This window comes from Arachis ipaensis, chromosome B8, assembly GCF_059453495.1.
Source record: "Arachis ipaensis isolate K30076 ecotype BB chromosome B8, ASM5945349v1, whole genome shotgun sequence".
Taxonomy (NCBI): domain Eukaryota; kingdom Viridiplantae; phylum Streptophyta; class Magnoliopsida; order Fabales; family Fabaceae; genus Arachis; species Arachis ipaensis.
The window spans coordinates 134740943-134757184 of record NC_142443.1 but is presented as its reverse complement, the minus strand read 5'-3'; the positions used below and the strand labels follow the sequence as shown (position 1 = coordinate 134757184).

General features: G+C 27.6%; 1 protein-coding gene across 4 annotated transcripts; it reads left to right on the top strand.

Moving 5' to 3' along the window:
• Positions 1-10066: 10066 nt before the first annotated feature.
• LOC107612174 (putative E3 ubiquitin-protein ligase RZFP34) lies at positions 10067-15726 on the top strand. 4 transcript variants are annotated; one of them, XM_088496616.1, is made up of 14 exons: positions 10067-10405; positions 10476-10695; positions 10816-10886; positions 11930-12204; positions 12281-12368; positions 12688-12747; positions 12868-12900; positions 13722-13799; positions 13916-13959; positions 14093-14133; positions 14251-14333; positions 14735-14826; positions 14942-15053; positions 15481-15726. In XM_088496616.1, exons 4-14 carry the CDS (start codon positions 12059-12061, stop codon positions 15583-15585), a joined length of 882 nt encoding a protein of 293 aa, XP_088352742.1. In that variant the 5' UTR covers positions 10067-10405; positions 10476-10695; positions 10816-10886; positions 11930-12058; the 3' UTR covers positions 15586-15726. The 4 variants fall into 4 exon arrangements, with proteins under 4 accessions (XP_088352742.1, XP_088352743.1, XP_088352741.1 ...); XM_088496618.1 differs by having other exon boundaries at positions 10121-10397; positions 10816-10977; positions 11924-12204; XM_088496617.1 differs by lacking the exon at positions 10816-10886 and having other exon boundaries at positions 11924-12204.
• The last annotated feature ends 516 nt before the right edge of the window (positions 15727-16242 follow it).

Sequence of the window (16242 nt, the reverse complement as noted above, 5' to 3'; positions counted from 1 at the left end):
CCATTCAATTACACATTTATTCCTATTAAAAAAAAGTGATGTAACGTTGTTCCATTTTTGTCTTAATAAGAAATAATTTTTTGGATATAAAATTACTAAAAAGCCCAAATATGATGACAAATTTTTAAATAATAAGCTATTTAATTCTATTTCAAGAACTCAAGAAAACGATGTTGCATTTTTCTTATATTCAATATATATATCACAAAATTGTAAAATAAGTGTACTCTTTTATATATTTTCTTGGTATAATTATATTAACTTAAAATTTTAATTTTTTGTGATTGAAAAGAAAATAAACAACAACAAAAAAAGAATAAATAAATAAATAATTGCTTAAGAAAGACAATTATACTAAATACTACTTTCAACTCCTTGTTATAGTGTCTACTACTGTGTTTGCATATCTCAAAATCAACCGGAGATCAGCACGTCATTTCCAAGACACGATATATCGGATTTTCAACACCAGAGAATCAATAAAATCAGAGCAATTCTGTAAATTATTGACAATAATAAAAGCCTCCACACAGTCTGTTTCACATATAATATCTCTTTTTTTCGAGTCCCAAGCTAAAAGAAAGCATCTCCAAATAGCAAACAACTCTCCTTATAGAATACTATGACTCTCAATTATTCTCAGACAACCTCGTTGCTAACACAGGCAAAACCAACCCGAGCACCATTGTCAGGATAGCTAGCATCACAATTAATCTTAAAAGTACCCACCAAGGGGAGAATTCTCCAAGAGCCACTAATGGTGGAGGGGATACACTCGTTGCAACTCAAAAATATTCCGGAGCTCTTTTTCTAAGGACAAAGTTATACCAATCATCTTGTTCGTGGTCCAAGGCTCGTGGGGATGAAAGATCTCGTCATTTCTCGAACGTCAAATCCACCAAAGACCATAACAGAATTTAAAGGGGTGCTGTTTGCTATTTTATAAGAACTAACTCATCAAATCCAGTGTTTAACAGGAGATCCCCCAACCTTGCCAAACTAGCTGGGTTTTTGGACAATCCCGAATGCAATGTAAAACCGATTCCTGACCTAAAAAACATCGTGGACAGCTATCTGTGTGCGAAATGTCCCTCCTAAAATGAAATACAGCAGTAGGAAGAGCCTCCTAAAGACATATTCAGTCTAAGAATTTGTACTTTTTCAGAACATGTTGACGCAAAAGCCAAAGCCAATTCCTCCTGTCCTCCCAACTAAACATCTTCTTACTGAATCACAAATAACCACTACGAGTGTCATAAACCTTTGAAGTCACACCAGTCCAACACCAACCGATCTCTGAACCAGCTTGAACATCCGAGTTGTAGAAATTAATGTTACTTTGCAGAGACTCATTCAGAAAAAAATAGATATTCTCAAGGTTCCACTGTTCATATGACCAAAGGTCCAAGATCTGGAGATCCGAATAAAAAATGTGAATATAATTCATCTCATGACACAGTCGCCCCTCTCTTCTCCGTTGAAAAACCAAAAGTTCTATTCCAAATCCCAATGCACCAAATAAAACCTTCCTTTAAGATATCCCAAACTTGACATATACTCTTCCAAACATAGGATCCCCTGTCTCGAGACCGACTGAAGCAATCATCCTTAGAGGAATGGTGTTTCTCCGTCAACAGTTGAACCCATAACTTGTCAGGATGGTGAAAAAGTTGTCAAACTATCTTTTTAAAAAGAGTAATATTAGCACAAAAAGGATCTCTAATTTTCAGACTCCCAAATTTCTTAGGGGTGACCAACACCTTCTAGTTAACTAGATTTAGCCCTCTACCATCAGTTTGACCCTTCCATATAAAGTTCTACATCATGGATTCTATCTTATTAGTTACCATTTTAGGGAAGAGAGATACTTGCATGCAATAACTAGGAATTGCATTCACTACCGAATTGAGCAAACAAAGTCTGCCCGCCTCTAATAAATACAAAATATCCTAGTACATAAATAAATACTTTAAATAGCGATACTTTAATACACAATACTTTAAATGGCAACAGAATCTTTTACTCTTAAATAATTAAATATAAAATATATAAATAGAAAATATATAAGTATTTTTTATTTATTAAAATTAATTATTATGCAAAATTTTTTTATAATATTAAAAGATTATATTAAAATAATATTTTAAACTGTAACATAAAAATATAAAATAATTAAAATTTTATTTTATATTGAGAAAATAGTTAGTTTGGTCCTTGAAGTTATACTCGAGCCTCAATTTAGTCCTTGAAATTTCAATTACCTCAATTTAGTCCCTAAATTTTTCAAATTTTAATCACGTTAGTCCCTGCGGTAGTTTCCGTCACAGAGTCAATTGAAATGTTTAGGGACTAAATTGAGGTAATTGAAACTCCAAGGACTAAATTGAGGCTCAAATATAACTTCAGAGATCAAATTAAGTATTTTCTCTTTTATATTACTTGACAAATAATTAGATTATTATATTCAAAATTTATTAACTAACTACTTTTATTAAAGATATTATTATATAATATAATTTTTCATAAAAATATTAATTTTTTATTTTTTTTAATTTAAAAAATAAAACAGAATAAATAATATAATTTTAAATACATACCTAAATAAAAAAGTTAATATTTTCATATATTATATATAATTTTTTAAATAAATTTTACTTTTACAAATATTTTGATAAAAACTTATATTATATAATAATATATTTAACAGAGTAATTAGTTAATAAATTTTAAATATAATAATCTAATTATTTATCAAGTAATATAAAATATTATTTTAATATAATTTTTTAATATTATAAAAAAAATTTGCATAATAACTAATTTTAATGAATAAAAAAACTTATATTTTTTGTATTTATTTATTTTATATTTTTTAGAACAAAAAATTTCTATTTTTATATAGTAAAATATGTAATAATATTCTTAATATATATATATATATATATTAACTTTTTTATATATTAAATAATTATAATCGTATAATAACATTGAAATCAGAAAACATATTAAATCTTTTACAGTAAAACAATTTAAAATATTATTTTAATATAATTTTTTAATATTATAAAAAAAATTTGCATAATAATTAATTTTAACAAATAAAAAATACTCATATATTTTGTACTTATATATTTTATATTTAATTATTTAAGAATAAAAGATTCTGTTGTCGTTTAAAGTATTGTGTATTAAAGTATTGCCATTTAAAGCATTTATTTATGTATTAGAATATTCTATATATATTAGAGTCTATCAATGCTCTTCTTTTATATTGGGTATGTCTAAAACGAGCTCAACAATTATGTGCTTATTGAATGAGCCATATTTATATAGGCCATTAGATCTTATTATATGGAAATCAAAGGCTAATATAAAAGAAGAGTATTGATGGACTCTAATAAATATAGAATATCCTAGCACATAAATAAATGCTTTAAATGGCAATACTTTAATACACAATACTTTAAACCGCAATAGAATCTTTTATTCTTAAATAATTAAATATAAAATATATGAGTATTTTTTATTTATTAAAATAATATTTTAAACTATAACTAATATAAAAATATAAAATAATTAAAATTTTGTTTTATATTACTTGACAAATAATTAGATTATTACATTTAAAATTTATTAACTAACTACATTTATTAAGATATTATTATATAATATAATTTTTCATAAAAATATTTTAAAATATAATTTATTTAAAATATTATATATAATACATGAAAATATTAACTTTTTTATTTTTTTCAATTTTTAAAAAAAAAAAACAGAATAAATAATATAATTTTAAATACATACCTAAATAAAAAAGTTAATATTTTTATGTATTATATATAACTTTTTAAATAAATTTTACTTTTATAAATATTTTGATAAAAAATTATATGATATAATAATATATTTAACAAAGTAATTAGTTAATAAATTTTAAATATAATAATCTAATTATTTGTCAAGTAATATAAAATAAATTTAAATTATTTTATATTTTTATATTATAGTTTAAAATATCATTTTAATATTATAAAAAAATTTTTGCATAATATTTATCTTAATGAATAAAAAAACTTATATTTTTTGTATTTATTTAATTTATACTTTTTAGAACAAAAAGTTTATACCTTTATATAGTAAAATATGTGATAATCTTCTTAATATATAGATTAGGGGTGGCAAAATGGGTTGAGTCCGTCGGGCCGACCTGCCGAACTCGCTAAAAAAGGTGGATCGGACTAGGATTTGAAACCTGTCAAATTAAAAAACCGCCAAACCCACAAAATTTTTATAAATTTTTTTATAATATTAAAAAATTATATTAAAATGATATTTTAAATAGTTATATTGTAACAGATTTAATATGTTTTATGATTTCAATGTTATTATATGATTATAATTATTTAATATATAAAAATTACTAGATAGTATATGATAGGGGTGGCAATGTGGGCCGACCCGCCCCGCCTCGCCTAGATCCGCACCATAAGCGGCACGGGCTGGCCCGCTCCGCCAACTAAAGTAGGTGCAAAATGCTAGCAGTTTAACCCTTTTTTTTACATAAAATTAATTAAAATTAACAACAAATAATAATTAAACAATTAAATACAAATAAAAAATAGTCAAATTATAATATGATTTTTTTACTATCTTTTTTTTAAATTTTTAACTTCAATAAAATTATTCAAAATAATATTTGTCAATAGAACCATCTTTATTTTAAAAAATAAGTCACATAATTTTAACATATATACGAAATTGTAAAATAAAATAAATAAAGTCACATAATTGGAACATATATACATAATTAGATGAATTTTTTTAATTTGATAGGTTTCAAATTCTAGCCCGATCCACCTTTTTAGCGGGTTCGACGGGTCGGTCCGACGGATTCGACCCGTTTTACCATCCCTAATATATATATAAAAGAAGATTATCACATATTCTATTATATAAAGATAAAAGTTTTTTGTTCTAGAAACTATAAAATAAATAAATACAAAAAATATAAGTTTTTTTATTTATTAAGATTAATTATTATACACATTTTTTTTATAATATTAAAATGATCTTTTAAACTATAACATAAAAATATAAAATAAATAAAATTTATTTTATAATAATTGACAAATAATTAGTTTATTATATTTAAAATTTATTAACTAATTACTTTGTTAAATATATTATTATATAATATAATTTTTTATCAAAATATTTGTAAAAGTAAAATTTATTTAAAACGTTATATATAATACATGAAAATATAATTTTTTTATTTAGGTATATATTTAAAATTATATTATTTATTCTGTTTTTTTAAAAAATTAAAAAAAATAATATTTTCATGTATTATATATAATATTTTAAATAAATTATTTTTTAAAAATATTTTTATGAAAAATTATATTATATAATAATATCTTTAATAAAAGTAGTTAGTTAATAAATTTTGAATATAATAATCTAATTATTTATCAAGTAATATAAAATAAAATTTTAATGATTTTATATTTTTATGTTACAGTTTAAAATATTATTTTAATATAATTTTTTAATATTATAAAAAAGTTTTGCATAATAATTAATTTTATTAAATACAAAATACTCATATATTTTATATTTATATATTTTATATTTAATTATTTAAGAATAAAAGATTCTGTTGCCATTTAAAGTATTGTGTATTAAAGTATTGTCATTGAAAGCATTTATTTATGTATTAAGATATTCTATATTTATTACAGTCTATCAATGCCCTTTTTTTTATATTAGCTTTTGATTTTTATCTAATAAAATCTAATGGCTTACATTCAATAAGCACATAATTGTTGAGCTCGTTTTACGGTTTTAGACATACCCATTAGCCTTTGATTTTTATCTAATAAAATCTAATGGTATATATAAGCGTGGCTCATTTAATAAGCACAGCTCATTTTAGACATACCTCTTGTTTATCCCCTCTTTTTTATTTTTATTTTTTATGTTTGTTTTAGACAGAGGTACACTAAGAAATTAACTGAGATACAGGTAATTGTACTTCTGAAGACAAATTTCATGAATATAAATAATAATTTTCATGAAATAAATATTCTTGTAAAAAAAAAACTTTTTTTATTAGATATAAAAAAATATTTATTTTTAAGTTAAGTGTTAAAAAATATTCAAAATCATGAATGAGTACTTTCATTATCAAAGTATTATTCACTAATAATATCAAAAATGTTATACATGTATCAACATTTTTTGGACAAAATTAAAGATAGTTATAATATAATTAATATTTGACCGCTGAAATAATAATATGATTATTTATCAAATAAAAAAATATCATTAAACTAAGAATCGAATGCGATGTTGGATAATAGCAACAATAAGTTTAATCTTACATACATTTTAATAAATAAAAATTTAAAATTTTTACCATCATTCAATTAAACTTAACAATTTTTTTACAAGACTATGTATGATTGATTATAGTTGTAAACTTCTTTTATCTTCATAGAACATAAAAAAGTTAAATTCTTTTTTTAAACACTCTCAAAAAATAATAAAAATAATTTTTAATATTTTTAGAAAATAATGTTAAATATATTTTTTAATACATATTTAATGTTACTTCTAGAATAAAAATAAAATTTTTAAATTTTACCATAATAATATTTTGTAAGAATAAATTATTTGGATAAATTAAATTTTAAAATGATATATTTTCAAAGACAATTTTTAAAAATGAATTAAAATTTTTTCAAACAAACAGTTAAATATTATACTTTTATTATTGTCTAAAATAAAAGAATACTGTACTTTTTATTTTTTAAATAAATAAAGGTGATTACTATTTACTTAAAGAATAAAGAGTACATTTTTTAAATTATTTTCTAAAAATATTAAAAATGGATAAATTTAATTGAATGATAGTAAAAATTTTAAATTTTTATTTATTAAAAAATATGTAAGATTAAACTTATTGTTGCTACCACGCAATACCACCTTCAATTCCTAGTTTAATAGTATTTTTTTCTTATTTAATAAATAAACATATTATCATTTTAGCTCTCAAATGTTAATTATATTATAAGTATATTTAATTGTGCCAAAAAAATGTTGATGGAATTCATCTATGCATAAACCGCTAAAGTATACTATGGATTTACCTACCCCTATTAATTTGTACATAAACTGCTATAGCCAGCAGCGATTTATGTATATTGCACCTCCTTCAAAAACCGCTACGGCCTATAGCAGTTTCTGTCCTACTCCATTTTAACATAAAATGCGGCTACCAATAGTGGATTACGTTTAGTTTCAAATTGGCTAGTGCCTATAGCGGTTTATACAATGCTCTGAAAATTGGTTCAAACCGGCCAGTCGAACCGAAAACTATTGATAAACACGGTTCGGGCAGAAGAAAAAACCGCCAAATTAAAAAATCGGAGTTAGATCGCCGAACCGACCAAAAACCAGTTGGTCGAATCGAACCGTGACCCGGCCAGTTTTTGAAATTTTGCCAAAAATGCTGCGTTTTGCGTTTCTGAAAGGAACCCTAGTCTTCACCAGTTCACCCAGACACTAGAGACCCACTGTCGAGCCTCCAGCCCTCCAATCTCACCGCTCAGTTCCCACGTCTCTAGTCTCTACCTCGAGCTTCCAGCGCAACCTCCGTCCAGCCACCGCTATCGTCGCAAGTTCCTTTCAGCCAGCTTTTCGTTTCCGCAACTAGCTTTCCGTCACGAATTCAGCCATTGAAATTGCAGCCACCGCCAGTGCCACTTGCCGTCGCGTAGTGTCTTCCCGCCGACTCTGTTCGACCTTTTCACCCCTTTAACCACTGTCTTGCCTCTGGCCAGCCACTGTCCCTGTCGCCACCTGCTCTGCATTCTTCCTTATCTTCCACTAACCCTAGGTATAAATCTAATTTGTTGTAATAATAACTGTTGAAGCATGATTAATTGTTGATTCTAAACTTTGCTGTTGATTACTTGAAGTATGAATTATTGTTGTTGATTAATTCTTCGGTGCTGTTTGTTTGAAGCATTATTAAATGATTAATTATTGAAGTTGATTGCTTGAAGCATGATTAAATAATTAATTTTTTAGTGTTGATTGCTTGAAGCATTATTAAATAATTAATTGCTGAAGCTGATTGCTTGAAGCATGATTAATTGTTATAGTTTATTGTTAAAACCTTTGATAATTGATTAGTTGTTAGGTGCTAAATCTTGCTTTTGAGGCATTGATTAGTTGATTAGTTGTTGGATTGTATTGTTATTGGATTGCTGTTAATTTTTAGGTATGGATGATAGTAGCAACCAAGAATTACCTAGGAATAATAATGCTGAGAACAATTCGGCTTCGAATGAACCTTCTCTTCCTTCTGGATCTAATGATAGTCAATCACAAACTTCTAATGTTCAGGGAAAAACTGATCCTGTTTGGAGATATGTTGCTTTACAAAATATAAACGAAAAATTACATTACCAATGCTTATTTTGTAAATTAATAGAATAAAAAAACAGTTGGCAAAGATAGGGGAAAATATTAAGTGTTCTAAGATCCCTTATAACGTAGAAAAACAAATGAAAATTTTATTGAAAGATATTCAGAAAAGTAAAACTAGTAAAAAGAAAGTAAGTTTTAATGACAAGGGTAGTGATGAGATTGAGGATGCAATTGACGGAGTAATAGTGGAAATGAAGGTGATGATATCAACGAAGCAAATCTGCAGCAAGTTATGGCGGATTTCGATGATTGATGACAGACTTGGATTAGTTGGATGTCGGCATTTTATGTTTGGTTGGTTGTTTTTGTTATTTGACTTTTGAGTTTGTATTTGAATGAGATCATAACATTCTGATTTATGTAGTATTTTTTAATTTGGATGATATTTTAAAGTTTATATTAGACTATAATTATGTTTTAATATGTTTATTTATATTTTATTTATTATTTTATTATAAAACGATTTTTTCGTTTCAACCACGGTCGAACTGGTTGAACCTATGAACCAGTAAACTATTAGCTAGAGCGGTTCGATAACTAGTTCGATTTTCAGAACCTTGGTTTATATAATTATAAAAAAGTTGTAAATAAGTATGAAGTTTCAGAAAATTGTAATCTATAAATTTGGTTTCCAATTATTTTATTTAGAGTAAAGTATTATTTTTGTCCACAACGTTTGGGGTAAGTCCCAAAATTGTCCCTAACGTTTAAATCGTCCTATTTAAGTCCCTAAAATTTCAAAATTGGCTTAATGTTGTCCTGCCGTAGATTTGTGACAAAATTGATATGATTTTGAAATGTTAGGGACTTAAATAGGACGAAAACGTCGGAGACAAAAATGATACATAAAAATAAATTTTAATTTTATCCTTCGGTAATATCAATTTTTTAGGATACATAGTTATTCAATTATCTTTTAACCATATCTAAGTAAATTAAACTTAATCACATTACTTTTATTCTAAATAATTTTTTTTTTATAATTTTACTCCTAAAGATTTTTATTCATCTTGAAATGTTTGTAAAATGACTAATAAATAAATTTGAAAAAAAAAAATATACATATACAATAAAGTATAAATTGTAAATTTTATCTCTAATGTATCGAAATTTTTTAATGTTTAAGAATAAAAAATTTGAAAAGTAAAATTATAAAAAAAATAAATTTATTTAAAATGAAAGTAATGTGATTAAATGTAATTTAAAATAATTGAATAACTACCTGCGATAAAAAATTGATATTATTAAAAAATAAAATAATTTTTTTTATGTTATTTTTGTCCTCAACATTTTCATCCTATTTACATTCCTAACGTTTCAAAATCGTCTCATTTTTATCTATCTTTAATTATATTAACAGATCTATAACATCACAATAACATTAAACCAACATTAAAAACTTAAATAAAATATTAGAAAAAACTTTAGAACTTATTTGCAAAGGTGACTCTTTTATTTAAGTAACTTGTCCTTTTCCTTTTTAGTTACTACATATTTTGGAAGAACGGAATAATAGGTAAAGGTCATGTATAGTAATAGTACACAATCACAATTCACAACTCACACGTCATAAAAACTAAAAGAAAATAAACGGAGAGGGAGAGAGAGAGAAAGGATCAGAGGAGTAAGAGAAAAGTTAGAAATCAGAGGGAGGAAAAACAGAGGGGTTGGGTAAGAAGAAGAGAGATGTCACCGGCGATTAAGAAAAGACTTCGCCGGGCGAGGAGTAAGGAAGAGCTCGACGGTGATGGTGACAGTGACGACCCAGAGGACGACGGTGAGAAGAAAGAAGAGGTGACGAAGAAGAAGGCAGATTTTCTGCTCTGTTTCAGGCGAACAGCAGAGATGAAGAACAAGAAACCAGAGACAACGCCGGCTGTGCATGCAAGCTTCTGGTCACAGAGTAAATTTTATTTTGTTTTTTTTTTTAAACTCAGTAAATTTTTTATTTACTATTTATTTTTTTTTTTCAGAAAGAGAAAGAGATGATGGTGATGGTCGTTGAAGCGGCTAAGAAGAAGAAGAATGGCAGCGGTGAGTGGTGCTAAGAGCAAAAAGTCAGAGGAGCGGCGCAGAGAAGTGAGAATAGGGCCGTGGTGCTGCTGCATGCAGAAAAAGCGTTCGGTAAAGACAGATCGGAGCAGAAAGACAGACGATGCCGCTGATGGAAGTTCTGTCTCAGTGAAGATAAAGGTTTTTTTTTTGTCAACACATTTTTTTCTTAATTTTTTTTTATCAAAAATTGATTTATTTACTACAAAAAAAACTGTAATATTTTTTTTTTTCCAAATCTGCTTCTGTTTTTTGATGAAGGTTGAGGATCTGTTGGTGTTTGAGTGATGGTTGATGGCTGTTTGGTATAAGGTAGTGGTGAACAGTTTCAGGTATTTTGTTTCTGGATTAGTGATGGCCGGATGTCAATTGGTGTATGATGTATAAGGTTGTGTTTGGCTGAAGTTATGGATTTCAAATTGGGTGCGTGGATCCGAAACTTTTTAAGGTTTGGGTGGTTTTGCTGTTTGATTAGTTTGGGTTCGCCTATGGACTGTGAACGATGCTGATGATGATGCAGATTTTCTTTTTTTTTTTTTTTCTTTTTTTTTAAACAACAGTAAAACAAACCAGTGATTTTTTTTTGTACAAATTAAACACTAAGTATATCTAAGTACAAAACTGAAATTAAAAAATTCAAATTACGTGAGTAAAGGTATTACTCTCTTTAGAAAATTATTTTTCAAAAACCATTTTCAGTTAATTTAAAAAATAAAGGTATTACTCTCTTTAGAAAATTATTTTTCAAAAACCAATTTCAATAAATTACTTATGAATCATAAAAAATTTTTCAAACCTAATTTTATATTTATCTTATAAAAATTATCTCGTATTTAATATTTTTTATTTTGATATAAGATTTGATTTGGTTAATTTAGGATAAACAAAAAAATATAAGTAAAGTGATTTTAATTTATCGTAAAAAAAATATGAGTACGAATGATTTGATTATAGAAAAAGAGTATTTTGTTGTAAAAAGAAGATGGATACGTTAAAAAAGAAACGTGTGTATTTTCTTTTGTTTTTTTTTGTCTGAATTTGAAATATTGTAAATTGTTTTTTTTTTTAATATTTATTAGGAAAAAAATAATTTTTAAAAATGATTAGTTAATAATAAATCAAATGGACATGTAAAATTATGTGTCAATATTAGATGCCTTTGTGCATAATCCAAAATACCAAATTCTTTTGTGCTTCATAAATACCTCTAGAATTTCATAAGAAATAACACTTGGCATGTAAAATTATGTATCAATATCAGATATTTTTGTGCATATTGCCTAATTCAAAATATTTACTGTACTTCAGAAATACTTTGCAATTTTATAAAAAATGACGTGTGTCCTCTAAGAGCACGTGTCATTGTCAGATGCAGGTATTTGTGAATGTGTCACATCCCAGATTCCCAGCTATCCCTATCTCTGCCCAGTCGGTTGTTGTGTCACATCCATCATCAGTATGCATATTTTTAGTACTCTGAGCCTTCTTGTACAGTGGTTTGCATATGTTGGCGACAATAATGTACTCATCCGAGGGAGAAGTATACAACCTGTCATCAAATGCAGAGTGCATGCATGGAGAAGAATTGAGTCAATCAAAAGAACATGAAAAGATCAATGACTTGCGAGAAAGAGGATATATGGAACACGGGTAAAATCTCATGTTCACTTAGTTTGCATATTTTTGTCTCTGTTCTTTTTTGTTGAAACTTTAAATTTTCCTGCAGATGTCAACATTACCGGAAAAGATGCCGTATTAGGGCCCCCTGCTGCAACGAGATTTTCCACTGTCGCCACTGTCATAATGAGGCAAAGGTCAGTTCATCTTCCTTTCTTTCAAGTTTTAGTTCTGAGACATTTATATTTCTTTCTTGTTCCTCAAGTTGGCCCGCTTGTATCTGAAAAATTTAGGTGGTGTTCGTTAGACTAATTTGAGAAGTATATTTGTGGAGAAAGTGTAGAAGTGAATATCAATTGATTCAAACTACAACTTTTGAGAAACAGTCAATTTCCTTTTAGTAGCAGATTGCAATACTTAGGACTTTCAAATCATTATTTTTAATTCTTATGTTGTGGCAATCCATTTTTTTTCTCTTTAATTGGAACTTATTTTACCATCTATGTTTCTCCGCAGTATGATATCAGGATTGTTCCGAAGCTTAGACATGACATTCCCCGTCATCAAGTTAAACATGTATGCTTATTTATTTGAACACCGATAATTTGAGTATCACAAAAATTTTGTGCTCCTTCTCCCTTCTGTTATTTCACATGTTAATACAATTCGATTGAATATTTTTGGATTGTTTTCCAGGTGATATGTTCACTTTGTGGGATTGAACAAGAGGTAAGTCTTGTTAATTATAAGGGAAGATCATGCTATTAGCATAGATTGTGATAAAGCTTTATTTTTTTCTAGTAAGAGAAATACGAATACCTTTATGGCTTTATGCATGCGAGCATGGACGGAACCAGGAATTTGGTAGAGGAGGGGTCAAAAATTAAAATATTATATAATGATAATATTTATTTTATTAAAGAAATACTAATAAGGACTTGTTATATAAAAAAGTTATCTTAGTTCTTATAATTTATTAAAAATTTTTTAGTTATTATAAATATTAAAGTATTTTTATATGATAATAGGTGTGAAAATTAAGAGAAAAAATATTTAAAAAAAAAAGTTTAAATATTTAAAGATTTAGAAATTTATTTAATCAAAAAGTGATTGACAATAATATTTTTCTCAATTTAAGGATTGTTACTTATTTTTGAGTTTAATAATTTAATTATGTAAGATAATTACTTACTCTATTTTTCAAATAAAATTATATAATATATAATAACTTTATATAAAAATTAACTTTGTTAAAAAAAGTTGGGAGGCCAAGGCCTATACTTGCCCCCCTTTTGATCCGTTCCTGCATGCGAGTAAGCACAAGTGTTCATAGCCATAGAAGAAAGAAAAAGCTGCATAGTTAAAAGGAATCCTGAAGCTAATCACTTCATGTTTTGTGCAGAGTTGTTAGTATTCTTTTTGAGGTGTTTGAAACTATTCAATTATTCATATATTCACAGACAATCATCTATTAAAAGTTCTTGCCTTTTGTAAGTTGGAATCCTGCCATGAACTAAGTTTATTCTTGTGTTGACTCCTGCTGATTCCAGGTTCAGCAAAACTGCATTAATTGTGGAGTTTGTATGGGCAAGTACTTTTGCGGGATATGCAAGCTTTTTGATGACGATGTGAGTATTTCGTTCCGGAGCTGACAATCCCTTAAACATCCAAGTTAATGACTCTTTCGAAAAATCGACACATAGAATGTACGAGATGATAATATTATTTATTTTATCTGCTGCAGGTATCTAAGAAACAATACCATTGCGGCGGCTGTGGAATTTGCAGGTATGAATTAGTAGAACATTTTCCTTGTGCATGTTCTTCAAAAAGCATTGTATGCACTTCTAGTGTTGTTGCATTTGGTTTAGGGTACTTTTCTTCGTTAGTTATTGAATGATTCTGAAATGTTTCAATACAGAACTGGAGGATCTGAAAATTACTTCCACTGCGACAAGTGTGGTAAGTCAATTGTTTACATTTTCATGCTTTGCTTTAAAGTAGCAACACTAGTCTTAATTCTTGACCCGTAAGCTTCTTTACCAACTATCATTCTAACAACACTTCTTTTCTTCCAAGGTTGTTGCCACTCAACTCTGCTAAAAAATAGTCACGCTTGTGTGGAGAAGGCAATGCATCATGATTGTCCTGTTTGTTTTGAGGTTAAATTTTATCTTTGTTAATTTTGTAATGTGCTCCTATTGGTCTATTAAAAGGGTTAATAGTCAAAATGGTCCACATGCTTGTCAATTTGGTCCTCAAAAGATTAAACGTCTCGAATTAGTCCTTTGCTAATTAGATTTTTGTTGAAATATGATTATGCCGCATGTCATCATCTAATTGATGGAAGGCTCAATCATATTCACAATTATATCTTTCATGAACCAAGGAAACATTTGATCTTTCAATCACTAAATTTTGACGCACACTTCTCAGGAACTATTTTGACTATTAATCCGACTATTAAAATTTGATATTTTCTTCCCGGAAGTCGATCAATATACATTTATTCCCCCGCTGGGTGCTAACACATGTTTACCAACAAAATGTGATGGTTTTGCAGTATTTGTTCGAATCGATGCATGAAATCGCTGTCTTGCCATGTGGACATACAATCCATATCAACTGTCTGAATGAAATGAGACAGCATTTACAGTGAGTATTGTATTGAAAGTTGGAACTCGTTTATTAGTATCTGCTCTCTTAAGTCTTATTATCGAAAAACATTGGTTCTGATACTTGCGTTTATTTATTGTTTTAAACATCTCAGGTATGCATGCCCTCTTTGCTCAAAGTCAGTTTTTGATATGTCAAAGGTTTGGGAGAAGTTTGACTTGGAGATTGCTGCTACACCAATGCCTGAACTATATCAAAATAAAATGGTTAGTTTTCTCTGTATTTTCTATGCCTCTAATGAGGGAATTGGAGAAATTTGATGTTTTGCGATGATCCTCTAAAGTAAACTAACACAATTTCTCCAATTTTATGTTCTCTGATGCTTCTCTAAAGTCAATGGGTATGGTAATTGTGCTCAACTGATCATTGCAATCTAATGGGAAAGATTGTGAGGAGCAATTGTGACACCCCTATTTCATGTATTTTTATTATTAGTTTTTGAAAAAGTAAACTAACAAAAATACTCACTAAAGATTTAATAGCTGGCAAAATTTTATAAATACTTAGAATTTCGTTATAGTTCCATGAGTATGTGAATTTAGTAGTTAAGATTTTGTGTGTATTTTCCTTCTGATTATGAGGGACAACTAATCATGGTTTTTTCTGTCCTTTTATTTTTCTTCTTTCAAACAGGTTTGGATCCTTTGCAATGATTGTGGTAGAACTAGTAACGTAAAGTACCATCTTATTGCTCAAAAGTGCTTGAATTGCAAATCCTACAACACAAGACAAACTTGAGGCTGAAGAGAAAAATGGGCATTGTTACATTTCATTTCATTCATTGAGAAAATGTATTACTTTTCCCTCTTATCCTTTGTGAAGGAAGTAGTGGCAACCCCATGTTTAATTGGAACAACAACTTGAACATGTAATGAACATGGCGTTAAAGCCTAGTTGGGTCGGCACATGTTCAACTTTGTCGTGTTGAACAATTAAAACATTGGGTTGCCACTACTTCCTTCACAAAGCATAAGAGGGAAAAGTAATACATTTTCTCAATGAATGAAATGAAATGTAACAATGCCCACTTTGTCGTGTTTTACCAATTGCAATTACCCTTTTAACTGTGTTTTTAGGTGTGATATGTGAAATAATGTGAACTTCTATAATTAGCTTTATGGTTGTGGAATGTTACTAGGAACTATCTTATCTTATATCCGTTTAGTAGATCTGAATGTCTGTCTAGTTTGGATTATTTATATATATATATATATATATATACACACGACGTGTTTCACGAATATATTTCATATGAAATTCTGTGCCATATTTTGTTCTTTTGGTTGTGTCTTCTGCCGTGTTGGTTGTAGAACGTTCGAAGTTTTGTTTCGTTTTGTGTTAAAATATTCACTGATTTATGGACTAACTTCATATTTGTTATCATTATAGCGTCAA